General features: G+C 30.0%; 1 protein-coding gene across 3 annotated transcripts in view; it reads left to right on the top strand.

Moving 5' to 3' along the window:
- The window catches only part of LOC116773431 (myb protein), a 34,038-nt gene that overhangs the window by 6,624 nt on the left and 12,249 nt on the right, over window positions 1–15,165 (top strand). For all 3 annotated transcript variants that reach the window (XM_061528711.1, XM_032665858.2, XM_032665859.2), the window contains 2 exons: window positions 12,390–12,516; window positions 13,136–13,285. In XM_061528711.1, coding sequence (XP_061384695.1) covers window positions 12,390–12,516; window positions 13,136–13,285 — 277 coding nt within the window. The remainder of the gene's footprint in view (window positions 1–12,389; window positions 12,517–13,135; window positions 13,286–15,165) is intronic.

Below are 15,165 nucleotides of genomic sequence, written 5' to 3'. Positions count from 1 at the left end.
GTCGATTTGATTGGGGTGCGTCGGCACTTTCACACGATGCAACATGCCTGTAGGCTGTAATAATATTCGTCCAATAAACTTAGTTTTTGTCCCGTGACATTTGGATACAAACTTTACAGATAATATATTGCTTAGGTAATAAGGGTTAGAACACCTCGGATATATTTTTACCTTCCGAGTTATAGCGGAAATGGTTGAATGGTTCAACATTTATTTATTTTTAGTGTTTTTTATACACTTGATTAGTTCTGGACTTCACACATATAAATTATTTCAGATTTTTTTGTGTCTTCAATATGGTTTCAAGAGTTTTAGTTAATCATGTGTAAAATTCATATGGAGATTCATAAAAATTGCGTCCTCTTATATTCTACCTAATATTTTAGTTAAAATAACTTAGATTTTTAGTTAAAGATCTCATCATTCAGCGATAGGTCCTTGGCAACAAATAATAATAAATTTTTGTCCACGTGTCTGAGAAGGTAGTATTCTGAATAGAACAGCTGTTTATAGATACATAAGTAATACAAAGAACCTTTAAGAAACTGGGGTAGCGAGGGTCTTACAATTTTTTTTTTCCCAAAATTTTGCAATACCTTACGTTGATGGACAATCCTCCATTTGCAAGAGACAAAGTTCAAATGACATGTTGGCTATTTATGATCAACGCGGTCACGAGATTCGAAATTCGAATGTTCCTAATTGTTATGAAGTTTTATAGCTTATATTTAATTTCCTTTTGTCAGATGACATTTGTTTAATAATTTATACGCAACGAATTTGTTTCATTCGAAATTTGAATCTTTCAAATTATTCTTATTAAAATTTTTACTTAGGTTACATTATTTTTTAAGTTATAATATGTCATTCCAAATTCGATTATAGATTACAAAATCGTCATATTCAGAATTGTTTCAAAACTTGTCATGTATAACAGTTTATTTGGACCTTATTTTTTTTACTAACAAATATTTTAGCATATCAAAGTTAGAACATATACGGCGCGTGCGGTCCGACCGGTGTCATCTGACAGCTGTACTGTCTTTTTTTTAAAACACTTTTTATCTATGATCTTTAGTACAATTTAATTTCTTTTAGCTACGGTTTCTTAAGTGACCCCTGTAAGGCGTTTTAAGAAGGTTTTTTTTGAAAACTAAATGTTTGCTACTTCAGGGCCTCTGCAATTACTCCTGTTTGTTATCAAAACTGGAAATAAACTAGACACAACACACGCCGCAGACATAACTTAGTATTTAACAGAACTTGTAAATTAAACAACACTTATCGTTAGTTAAGGAAATAGTTATTCTAAATAAATAGTAATTTATCCACCGGATGCGGACTCTGTGTAATAAGTGATTCCATTTTATTTAATTATAAGACTCGTATACCGCTATGCCTTTTCCGTGACTTTGTTTGCTAATAAAAGACTTAGAGGAAAAAAAGTAGCAATTATATTTGCCAGCTATAAGTCATTGTAAGTATTATGTTTTAGATGTCTTAGTGAAATTACTTTCCCATGACCGCTTGATACTGGTGTTTTACTTTGAACAACTAAAATGTCTTAGAATTAGCTTAGCCTAACGGGTTTAAAATTGAATTTTGATTTGTCGAATTGTCCGTTCCTTACAAACGTGGTTAATTATGTTCAACTTTGTGCTGTGTTTTCAATAAATGTTTGTAAAATATACTTTAATATTAATATATCGCCTACATTAACCCATCTATTAATAAATAACTTACAAACTCTCGGTTTTTTCTTAAAACCTTAATACGAAACCATTATACTTCACCGTACTAATACTTTTAGTAAGTTATAAATATTGTCTAATGCAAAAAAATAATATTATTATTTAAATCGCCGCTCATATATATAAAAATGTTATGTTCTAAATATAATGAAATATAACCTTATGAAATGACAAGTCTTTTGAATTTTCTTTATCTAATGCGGGTGTGAGCATTCGCGAACCCGTATGCTATTTTAATGTTTGAAGTAACTTTTACTATCTCTGACTTTACTTCATGTGGGCCTTGAATATTTATAGCCAGTACATTTCAGACCAACATACTATGACATACTATCTTCCTACTTAAAAATTGTGTATCTTGAGAATCCAAAAATAAAAAAAGATATAAAAAAAAGTTTTTTTTTTAATTTAATGATTATTGTAGAAATTTCTGAACCTATTAATAGTTTTCTCTATCAAATTTCCGAACGTATTTAATATCCAAATCGATTTCACAGTTCTGATCCACCTTATGTAATCTGATTTTTTGTTTTTATTTTTCAATTTCCGTTCAATAACAAATTGTATCGATTATGAATATTTTTTTTTCTTTATATTTATTTATTTATATTATAATATAGGTGTACCTATACCTAAGATTCGTTACTTATACATACATATGTAGTTTGTTTTAAGCATATTTTGTTGTTGATTGTTGGATTGAATTGTTTAAAGCATATAATTATTAAACCCAATTCGTTTTTGATAAATCATATCTTTAATGAAATCTGAGAGTTTCGCGATTATTCATTTAAATGAAACTATGTAATATTTTTCGGATTACTACGCGTATTATATGACGAGATGTCTCGTCTGCCCGTGATCACGGTTGTGGCAAACTAACCGAAACGTCGGGAGTATGTGGTTTTTAAAATAATAAAAAACGCGTAGTAATCCAAAGAATATTAGTTTCATTTAAACCGTATTTTCACTTGGTACATTTTGATAAATCATATCACTACTTAGTGAATCATAGTTTTTTTGGTACATCGTAATCCTGTTCGGAACATCATGTTTTTTTGGTACGTCTTATTCCTACTCGGGACATCATTTTTCTTTCGTACATTGTATTTTTATATGGCAAATAGTCCAATAACTAGGGCAGGTATTACGTAAGATGATGCACGCGATAATTCACTCCCCAAGTTGTGTCCATATCGCACGTGTGTTCTGACACGGTCTGTGGGAACACGTTTTTACAATGGTTTTTGATGCCATTTATTATAATATGAATCTATTTGTTATTCTTAATGCATTACCATAGCTATGAATTTGTATGACGTGAGAAATTAATAGTTTTTGTTTTGTTAATCTGTTGTAATGTTAGGATTATATGATGTTAATTGTTTGGACATAATTATATGTATGTATTGGATTTTTTTTTACATTTATTTTTATTCTAGCAAATCTGTTATATTCTTTATTTTAACGATACCGATGTTTTCATTACAAACCAACGAATGAATATAAAGTTAAGTCGTACTAAACATCCGATTAATATGATATCGAACTAAATGAGTTTCTGGAATTTGTATTTTAATATTATATACAAACATGAATTTGATAACGCTATCAGAGGTTCCGGTTTTGGATGCATGAAGTGTTCATTCAGTGTTGTGTACGAATACTAATTTATACCCTTATAATTAAGGGTCCTGTCATGTTTCCCACGGTAAGGGTCTTGGACAAAGACTCGCAAGGGATGCTACAGTTACCACAGTGTAATGACCCCATACAACTTATTACGTATTCCGCTCTGAAGTCATCAATAATTTTTGAGGCTGTCATCAAAACACAAATTACGCTCTATAATAAAAAAAAGACAAATTTACGCCCAAGAATATTAACCATGGTATAAAGAAAAATTTTATTATATATTTTCCGTGTAATGAAATAGAAATTGAACTATTTAAAATGATAAATAAATTAAATTCGTATTTAAAAATGATATAACTAATAATATGTATATATATATATATATATATATATATATATATATATATGTATATGTATAAGATAATTATATGGAGGAACCTATATCCACTGCTTCAAGAAGGCGAGAAATTTCCATTATAATTCTACTGTTTTTTACATAATATGTTTTTTTAATATGTTTTTTTATATAATATGTTTTTATTTACGAATATTTCTCAGTGTCCGGAAGGTAAACCTTTAAGGTTTTTATACCTCTATTGTATACGGAACCAAAGTTTATTCGGTAGTTTTATATAGCAGCTGTTCAATCATTGTGTGGGGGCTGCACATGGCGTGCCCTCTGAATATATTTATATGTAACCAATTACGACATACGTATATTATCTTTGAAATAAATTGAGTTATAACTAAACTAACTTATAGAACATTTACCAGAAAAAAATGGTTGAACAAAAAAAATATGCGTTAATGGCGTTGCAAAATTAATTTATATGTTATCGACTATAACAGAAGCGTCAGCGAAGCCTTAATTTAGTACAACACGATAAAAATGGTGTCGGAATTAGTGATGTCTGATTAGAGGATCGATAGTTTGTTTTTTGGATTTTTGATTTATCGATTATTCATTGGTTTATTTTAGTCGAATTAATTTTGGCTCCAGATGGTCCAATTAAATACATTAATTTTTGTTTGCATGTAAAGTTTGAAAGCGAAATCATAATCAAAAATTATTGCCTTATTTGTATGATTTTAAGCACATTATAAATTTTAAGTACTTATTTGAATTCTGTACATATTTATATATGTATGCTTATGTAATGATACCCCCATATGCGTCTGTCTGTTGTGCTGGGTAGCTTTCCCATGGGCTACTGTAGCATAGACAATTCTATATCTTCATAACTATAGACAATCATAGTTTTAGATTTTAAAAAGTTTATTCGAAAATAATTAAGCTAACACATCAATTAAAGTCTGACGTCAGATAAAACAAAGGCCAAGAGGATGCGATTGTTATTTTAACACATCGATAATCAGACAATCTGATCGCCACGTGGTTCTCCAGATGTTAAAACACCTGCCTGCTAAATAACAAAGGTTCAATGTACTGTGGCTTTTTATAATATCATACAAATTTAATCTCAGAAAAATATTGTTATTAAAAAAAAATGTTTTGTCTTATGAAGAGTTCATTCCTAAAGCGCTTTATTGATTCGTTTTCAAGATGTTTTCCGTTTATTTCCTACGCTTCAAAAACGTAGCTTAGGATATTATAGATACCCTAAGTCGAAATAAAATTAATTAATGAAAAAAATATATAAAATGAAAATCAAGTAATAAATTTTTTGAACTATCGATATAATTTCGTGTAACTGCAAATGCACTATCACCTGCCAGATTGCATGAAGGTTATTGACATCCACCGTTTTGATTTTCGACACGTCTCGCCAAAAAAGGAAATAAAAACAAATTTTCAAATGTATGTGACGATTTTCCAAATATGAAACATTTTTTAGTTAATTTTTATGTTTAAATAAAATAAGTGTCCGTTTTTCTGAATTTATAATTCATGTTATATTCCATATTTTGAGAGTTTTCAATGTTTTAGCCCGGTTGAAATGATTTTGATGTAATTTTCACTTAAAGAAAGGTTTGAAGTGCGACGATAACCAACATGTTATGTTCTTAAAAATACTATAAAGGGTTAAGTTGTTGAATTCTACACCTAGAGATTACACAAACATCAAGTTTAACCATAGTTTAAATTTATAAAAAATTAAATGTTTTTGTGTTACCTTTATTCAGAATATATCAGACAATATAGTGACGATAAAAAGTACTATTTAAGGCAAAACTAAGCAAAACTATGTGAAAATTTTAAATTAACTGTTTTAAAATTTCATTATCTTTCCTTAACCTTAATCCAATAGTCCAATTAATAATCTACCTTAACAATTTGTTCGACAGGGTACCTTAACACTAGCAGTTCTACGTTTTTCATTTATTAATTCCGTTAATATGAATCGTGGGTAATTGTCGACACAATATCTTACTAAGGTTACCGAAAATATAAATTACCTACCAAGACACTGACGTTTTGTAATCAAAGGGTAGAGGCGATGTTAGTTTTAGGGTGTTTCTTTGTACATAAATATTATTAAAAGAATTTTAATGAAACTTTAAATATAATTCAGCGTGTCTATCAGAGAATAATAGTTTGTGACGAGCATGTAAATTGATTGATTTAGTCAACACTGGAGTCACGGACTAAGTTGGAAAAGCTTTTTGTGAAATGTAAACTGTTAAATGATATAAATAAAAAAGTATATCCTCATGAAATAACTAAATTCTTTTGACTTACTGGCTGGCTTTGTTTGTTTCATTAATTAAATTAAATATTTTGAATTAACCAATACAATTTATTCAACCAGTTATATAATATGATCAAAACAGTACAGAACCCGAGCTCATAGGTTTTCACAACTGAATAACAAGGAAATTATGTCAACCATTACTTTCATTTGCGTTGATATGATAAGTGTGGAACAATGACCTCATACAATAAACAAGAGGCCCCTTGAGATTGCTTTGTTCTATATTACAGATTGGTGTAGCTACATGCCCTGGGTATGCTCACTTTACGGATGTTTTAGTAGGTTTCTATAAACATAAACTTTCATACAACTTTGTGTATGATTAAAATATATACAGCCATCAATTTCGTTCGACAGGACTACAAATTAAAAATTCCTAATAAAAAAGTATTGAATTTATCCGAACTTCATAATTTTATTTAATCCAAGACTTTCTAAACACCTTTCGAGCGCGTGCCGTAATAAGAGGAAGTAAGAAAAAATTTATATTGAAAAATGTCAAGCCATATGCCGGAGTCATTGACATTAATCTAAGGGGGAGTTAACCAGGTGAGCTAGGTTTTACAATAGCACAAGTATTGAACTTAAGAAATACATCGGCTCTTGAATATTTATATATATTTGTTTCATTTATCGCGTAATGGAAATGCAATCTTTATTGAATTATCTTCATTTTATATCCAGACTTGCTTTTCAATGGCATCAATGTAGCGCTCCCCGTCCAATGCGATGATAATCACCAAACAGCTGACGTTATAAAATAGGGGTGGATTGAACCCTTGTGTACTGAATAAAATAACAATCGTCCTGTAATGAAACCAGTGTTCTTTAAGGCAGACTGTTTATTTCAATACGTATACATAAAATTGAGGTCAATATTGAATAAAATCGTCCTAAGCTTTCAGACTAACTTAAAAATATAAATATATTGCATTACAGTTGAGAGATTTGTTATCAGATAACCTAAATGGTTACATTAACAAGCGAAAACCATATGCGTATTGAATGTGTCATCTATGGCATATGGTGTGCGCAGGCGCAGCACACAAAAAATTGCTTCCTCGCGTTTGGTAAACACGTCGCAAGTCCTTTACCTATTTTTTTTTCATTCTTCAATATCTTTTTTTTCTTTTTTATTCTTAGATTCTCTTGTATTCTGATTTGTAGTTAGGAAATCAATTCACAAGGCAATGGAAACTATATAAAATTAAATATATAATATATAAAAATATTATATTATTGTAAAATAAGTATATAGCATGGAGGGATTATTGTTGTATATGTCATATTAAATAATGACAAATTGTGGCCATGACGGCGCGTGAGAATTCTGTACAGCTATCTAATTTTGCTAGCATCCCCTATTCTTTCTATTATAGTCTCTTCAGGTGGTCACATCTTATTTGTCTATGCTCCGTGGATATAAAACCTGTTTGGACCCTTTATCAAAGACACGGTATTTTGAGAGTCAACAGTTTGTATAAGAAATTAAGGAGATTATGAACGGGAATTAGTTTTAATTAAACATATTTTTTGAAGTTAAATAATAGTTACACGATTTTGTCAGCTCATACGGTACTGAAAGTTTTCATATACATGTGCCTTATAAATCTATATTACCGAATTCAGCTCAATCTTAATCTGCAAGAAGATATATTTGTTGAGCTTCAAGAAACCTTAACTATGGAAATAATTACTTCCATTTCATTGCACGTATAGAGTTACGCGTCGTCGGAGGCAGGAATTTTCTCATTACTAAATCCGGTGTCATATTGCTTTTAACCAGTTGTTTGTGTACAAGAGTTGTGTTACCAAAGTGTTAAGATTGCTAATGTGGGATGTGTCTGTTATGGAATTGTTTATTTATCACATAAAAGAAAGCGATGTTTCAGTTGTATTTATGGCAATTATTAAAAAAAAAAAGTTATGTAATTGGATTTATTACTTGTATATGGTATCCAAATACCAGCCTTTAATGGGTAGGATTTAACGGTATTTAATAATTCTAATGAATATGATTATTTGGATGTTTGTATGTTTTTAATGTATCTTTCAAGTATAAACCACTAAACGGATTTTGATGCAATTATCATATGATGTATTTTAGACATCACAATCACGTTGGTTATAATTTATATGGAAATGCCGAGTACTCCTTATTTGTACTAAAAGTCATGTGACAAATCATAAATGTCGCTACAGGCTGTCCAACACATCTATCTTCTTTGTTAATCGTAGATAATTTATTTTCAACTAAAGGAAACGTCAAAGTCGTAAGATAAAGCTAGTAGTGTGTAAATTTTAAAGCTATATGAGTCTTTCTTATATAAATATTTTCTTACTCATTTCTCATCTATTTGTGTGAGTTGATCGACTTTAAAATCGTCATATAAAAAAAAGTGTAAACTATGAATGAAGGGAATAGTGCACGCGAAATAACTTCAACAAATACATTACAGAACTAGTATTGAATCTATACTCGGAAACAATACCGCTGGGAACGTAAACGGGTTTCGATTGGAGTTGAAAAACTCCTCCATCGCCACAGTGGAAAAAAATAAAATCAATTAACATACAGACAGGAAACTATCATTACAATAACATCAATCATTTATTTAGTCTGTGGCGTAATTCCGTCCAGAACCGGTAAACCAAAATCGTGTGTGTCTCAAGTACAGAGCATAAAGTAAACAAGAGATTTCAACATAACTGGAAAGTGCATTCAAACTTGAAGTGCTAAGACAGGAAACATGGGATATGACCAACTTAAATATGAATTTCCTTCGAGACCCTTAAAGGAAGTCTTGTGATTGTCAGATAATTATTGATGTAGAATAAATTGTCGTCCGTTACATACTTGGAAGAACATCTTCCCCTAATGCTATATCACATATATATATATATTGGTATGAAGTAAAACATACTAACATTTTGTATTTTTATAATTGAAAATGATTTTATAATTACTCTAACTAAAAAAGTCATTAAATTAGTAACAAAATTCTATCCAATAATATAACTATTAAGTAAGTTATAGGTATGTTTAATGTTTCGGTTAGTAGATAATCTATTTCCGTTTAAGGTGCAATCGTACTGAAATCATGTCCGAGGGTAGGGGCAGGTGGAATGATACATAGATGAACTATCTACTTCCTTACTTTAATTAGAATTTCACACACCTTACGTGTGTTGTCAAGCTGAGGCCAACTTTAATTATATGTTAATGCCTTACATTATCAAGAACTATGTATGCTATTATTATTTTTATAAATAATAAAGTATATAGATGTTTAAAACTTTAGAGTAGTGTAGTTTATTTTTGGAAATAAACGCAGAAAAGCCAGCGGCATGTAACTTTAAAGTACACTATAAAGGTTCCCGAAATTCCCGAAATATTATCATGTGATGTGAAACTTCTGTGATATCAGATAAGATTATTTGGTATCTGGCAATGCCCTTAGATCAAAGCTTTATCTGCACGTTCCAGGAAGTTGAAGTAATTATTACGCTACGAATTATGACTGGTCTACGTTTAAGATAACTTTAACATTCGTATAAAAAAATGCCCTTAAACTTTTGCTTTCCTACGGCATGTTTTTTTTTGTTCGAGATCCTGTTAGCTGCCAAACAAAATGTGTGACCTATCGAACTTGACAAAAACCAGAAACCCCGCTTTAAACTTACTACATCCCCACATGTGTCAATTTTTTGTCAGCCCACGTCCCGTTAGTGCAAAATTATTGTCAATTCATACAAAAATTCTTGTTACTTATTTCTTAGGAAACGGTTTATTGGTAGATATGGTGGTATAAGTTTATTTAGATACATACTTCTACAATTAAGTATGCTAGACGCCGACCTATCCCATAAAAAGTATACTTTCTTTGTCTAAGTCTGACACCTGCCCTTTATGCTGTTATACCGCCGCTGAGGGTTTCATACTTCATTCTCCATCCCTGTCACTCCTCTTTGTTTACACTATTTCGTCCCTTTTTCTTCCCTTCGACGTTTTTTTGTATTCTTCACCCTTACTTCAGTATGTGTTGTGTATGTGTGCGTCATAGTGCATGGTGTGTAAGGAATACTTCACCCTTACTACTGCATGCGTGTGTGTGTGTGTGTGCGTGTGTAGGGGATAAATAAGTTAGTTGATTCCAGTGTCTCGTTGCGCGTGCGTCGAAAAATGTGGTGTATATTTTGGCGGGAACTATTTTATACCTTATAAGTTAAATTTTATTTTGCGTGTGGGTGTTACTAAAATGTTTTTGAGTGGATGATGGATGTATCGAACCGAAATTTGAGTTTTTTATTCAAATTTGGATAAGCCTCGTGATGTTATACGCGTATGTCACTTTATTATATACATACATATAGATATAAGTACATTTCTATTCACCATAGTTTTTTCACCACCATTTTCATTTAAATGACAATTGTCATATACGTATTTATTAAGAACCAGGACTCATACAATAAGGAATTTGGGTGTAGTGTAATAGAACTGGTTTTATTTAAATGATCTATTTAGTTAAAAAAAAAACAAGACGTGGATACAAAAACTATTTAAGTGATCCGGTTTTACTTTATATATTTATGGATCATAGAAATTATTTTACATATATAGTGTCTGAGCTTAAGCAATACGTTTTGTATTCTTATATGTGTACATACTTCAATACAAATCCAATGTTTTTATTTTTAGCTTTAAGCTGCAGGAGATATTTTATAATTATCGCAATCTATTTGCTCATGTGGTTCCGTATAAATATTTTATAAAATTATGGTAATCAACAATTATGTTACTTTAAAAGTGAATTCGTTAAATTTTACGGAACCCTATTCGTGATTAAAATTTATTTCTATCGTCATATTTTATTAACGAAAAATGTCACTGTTGATTTATTTAAAGTAAAATTTTAAATTATATAAAATATTCTTATTCTTTATTGAATAAGTTCATACAATAACACAAAAAAATAATTTTACCTACAACTATAATACAAACAACTTGATACTAAAACTAACGAACATGTGTTGTGAAGAGCAAACTGTTTGGGAGTTCAATAAGTCACATATGACATCATCCTGTCGTGTGAAATATAGGATTTATTATCATTACATACATATATTATATATACATATATGATGATATGAATATTTCCGTATGTATGTTCATAAATATTTAAAACCAAGTATATTGGAATGACAAATAATTTTTTACTTGTAATATTTAATTTGGGTAAGAAAGGCTGCTTGAGAAAACTAGTTTAAATATAAAGAAATTATTACATTCACTGGCTTATTAATATTAATTTAAATTATTTTTTAATAATGTCACATATACATTTAATTTGTGTGCTTAAAGCGCTATAGTGTAAAATATTTCTTACAGGCCTTCATGTTGTCTTTTGAAAATCCTCTTACAAAGAATTTTTTATCTGATTCAAATAAAAAACTAAATAAATCTTGTATAGCTTTTTTCATTTATGATTTCACTTCAACTTCCCGTATTCGGTATTCGACTTATATTAATGATACAATTAAAAATGAATTAATTACGGAATATAAAGCACGTATGAGTATAAAAAAATTATCTAAACATATATATAAACTAACTGAATGAAGCATTGGTAATATAACTTGAATGAATTAATTTTACATTTATATCACTATAACGGCCAAATAAAAAATAATGTATGGACAGTATAATATTTATGAATGAAAAAATACTTGTTACGAATCAGCTGATAATTTTATAATAATATATTACCTCATCGGCGTCCAGAATTATTACTTGAGACCGGATTTTTTTAAACTCGTTTCCAATATAATGTTAAGCTATAACATACATTAAACGTAAGGCATTTAAGATTATTATGGTCTGTCGTCGAATTGTAGTCAAACTTATGTAATTCTGGGAATTTTTTGGTAATACGTGCCCAATGTCTACATTTTAAATTGTTGGCGCCGGTATTGTTAAAGTAAAGTCATAGAAGAGAGTCATTTAAAACTATCTCATTCTTAAATCTGTAAATAATATAATACCTACCATGAAAATTTATTTTAAAACTTCAAATCAGATTGTTTTACAATTCACATACGTGGTTTGATTATGACGTCTTTTCATTGTATTTGATATAAGAAAATGCTTGGAATACATTTCCCATAGCGGAGCTAATGATTATCTATATACGAATAAGATGGTAGCAATTTTATTATTTCAATAGAAAAAAAATATACATAGCTTTCTATGTAATGAATGTAATGAGTTGTAATTATATTTGTTCAGACGCAGCGGCTATGATTCAGAGTCGAGTGACTATTCAGAGGATGACACGTATGAAGATGTACCGCCTCCAACCAAAGGCTCTGGGCCGCGGAAGAATATCAATAGGGGAAGGTGGACCAAAGATGAGGTTGGCTATTGAAATGTATGCTTAGTCTTAGTTGGCATCGTTAAACTACACACGGAGCAGTAACAGTTTTTCATTCATGAAATTTCGTACATTATTAGTATTGATATCGTTTATTGAATGAGAAACGGGAAACTCTTCGTATGTAGTAACACACACAAACTTGTACTAAAAATACAGATACGTACGCAAGTTTGAGGATTATAATTCCTTATTTCAATTTATTTGAACAAATCACGTATACTTAATCTAATTACATACAATACTATATATCTTCCTGTATTATATGACCGTATATATTTATGGGGTATCTTGGACATCTAAGGCCAAGATCAAACATCTTATAAAGCTAATTTATACATACAATAAGTTGCTATGAAAGGTTTATAATATATTCAACTCATATTATATATATATTATTCCTTTGCAGAATTGAAATAACTTCAGTACTTTAAATATACCATGTATTCATGTACTAACGAGTTTTAATTAGAGTACAGTAACTTATCTAAAATTATCATCTGGGTCATAACTTGTGTTATTGGGTCATCATACTGTATAATGAATTAATAATTGAATTTATGTAAATAAATTATTATAATTATATCATAAATGATTCCAGGACAAACGTTTGAAGGTTTACGTTAAGATGTACAATGAGAATTGGGAGAAGATAGCGAGTCAGTTTCCTGATAGATCTGATGTTCAGTGTCAACAGAGGTGGACCAAGGTTGTCAACCCTGAACTAGTCAAGGGTCCCTGGACGAAAGAGGTTGGTTATCAATATTATATTGACGGTAGTTTTAAAATTAATCATTCGTATTGAAGGTAGTTTTACATTATTCGATTCTGTTGAGGGTAGTTTTAGAATATTTAATTGTCATTAATACTTGCTTGCTGTTCTATACTATATGTTAAAATCTTTTAAGGTTATATAAATAAAATAAAGTTATCTCTGAAATAATAATAAGATTATAATTAAAAAACTTTAAGACATTTTTTTAACACTTCCTAGCGTTCAATATATTATAATGCGGACTAATTCGTAATTGTTAAAATTACCGATTTTAATACATACTAAAATAGCATATTTTTTTTTACTGTAGAGTTTCTAGACCGGTTTTATTCTTATTATATCTGTATATATATATTAGTAATGCTGGTGTGTATTCAATGCATATTAGATTCTCATACATTTAATATACAACTAGTTTTCATTTGTGACTTTCTCCGAATGAACTTCAGAAATGCTTATTCTCAAAGGGAAATATATAGTGCATTAAAACAATGGTCATGGTAACCAACTGTCAGCGACATCTATAGTGTGTGTTACGTGACTTCATACACGATACAGATGTGTTGCCTCGATACCGCGTGGAAGTCCGGGATAAATTATTAGCTTATGTTTTATTATAATATGTAAACTATATCATTGTGAAGTTTCATTAAAAATACATTCAGTAGTATTTGCGTGAAGGAGTAACAAACATACATACATCCTCGGAGACTTTCGCATTTATAATATCATTGTGTTATAATATGCAAGTTGCAAGCCATTCAGTCTAGCGAGGAAGTGAGTCAGAGTTCGCTAACACTTGCATTTGTAACCTTCTTACGTAATAGTTTAAGTTAAATTGCATATTCTCAAGCTAAAATTAAGTCAAAATTAACATAGACACACACACATATATGTGTATATATACATACATATATGGGTATAAAAAACGTATCGTCGTATTGCTAGTTCTTTTTTTGAAGTCGGTTAAATAAATAATACAACTAAACTTTAATTTTAAATATACGTTGTATTATAACTGTAAATTAATTATAATTCATTCACTCATTCATTTCTCAAATATCTCATTCATTGGTTCCGTGAATGAATCCATTGTTTGGACGCGGAATGAATTTTAACGAGACTCTGTATTAACGTAACCAGCTGATATCATCGTTAAGAATAATCTAACATGATTTATGATAGGAACCTCCGTGATCTCGCTTAAAACGATGTCGTTTTCGTTACGAAGCTTTATATTATATCGTTCGGAATGTACAAATGTTCTTATGAAGTCCTATAAGAAATATTTCATTATCAAGCTCTAAATAATTTGTCCGTCATAAAGACGAGCAAATGTGGGCTTAAATGAAAAATATATATTAACCAATACGCGGTGACATCTATAAACTGTGTCACGTGACTTCATACAAAATACAGCGGCTATGATGTATTCCCGTTGGAATCAAACGAAGTTTCGCGATGAATTTTAGCCTATACGTTATCCTGATGTTTGATCTGTATTAATGAAAAGTTTTATTAAAACCTCTTCAGCAGTTTTCTTGTGAGTAACAAACAACCAAACATAAGAATAATGTTCACGTCTATATCAGTATATAGTTACTAAATAATACTTGCGAGTTTTAAATCTTCCTTCCAAATATGGTATTGATGTTTAGCATAAATATCAAATTTATCATACCCAAAGGTATGCCAGACTGGGTGTGACAGCACCATGTCATACAATATAATGTAAAGAATGGAAGAATGAATGAATGTAACTATTGAATGAACTATATGCAAACGAACATTTTAAATACAAATGTATATAAATGGAAAGACTCTGTAAAATACCAAACACGAACATAGTCGCAGAT

Source organism: Danaus plexippus (assembly GCF_018135715.1).
Source record: "Danaus plexippus chromosome 22 unlocalized genomic scaffold, MEX_DaPlex mxdp_27, whole genome shotgun sequence".
NCBI classification, from domain to species: Eukaryota; Metazoa; Arthropoda; class Insecta; order Lepidoptera; family Nymphalidae; genus Danaus; species Danaus plexippus.
Note: the sequence above shows the minus strand (reverse complement) of the source record. Positions and strands in the feature narration are given on the sequence as shown.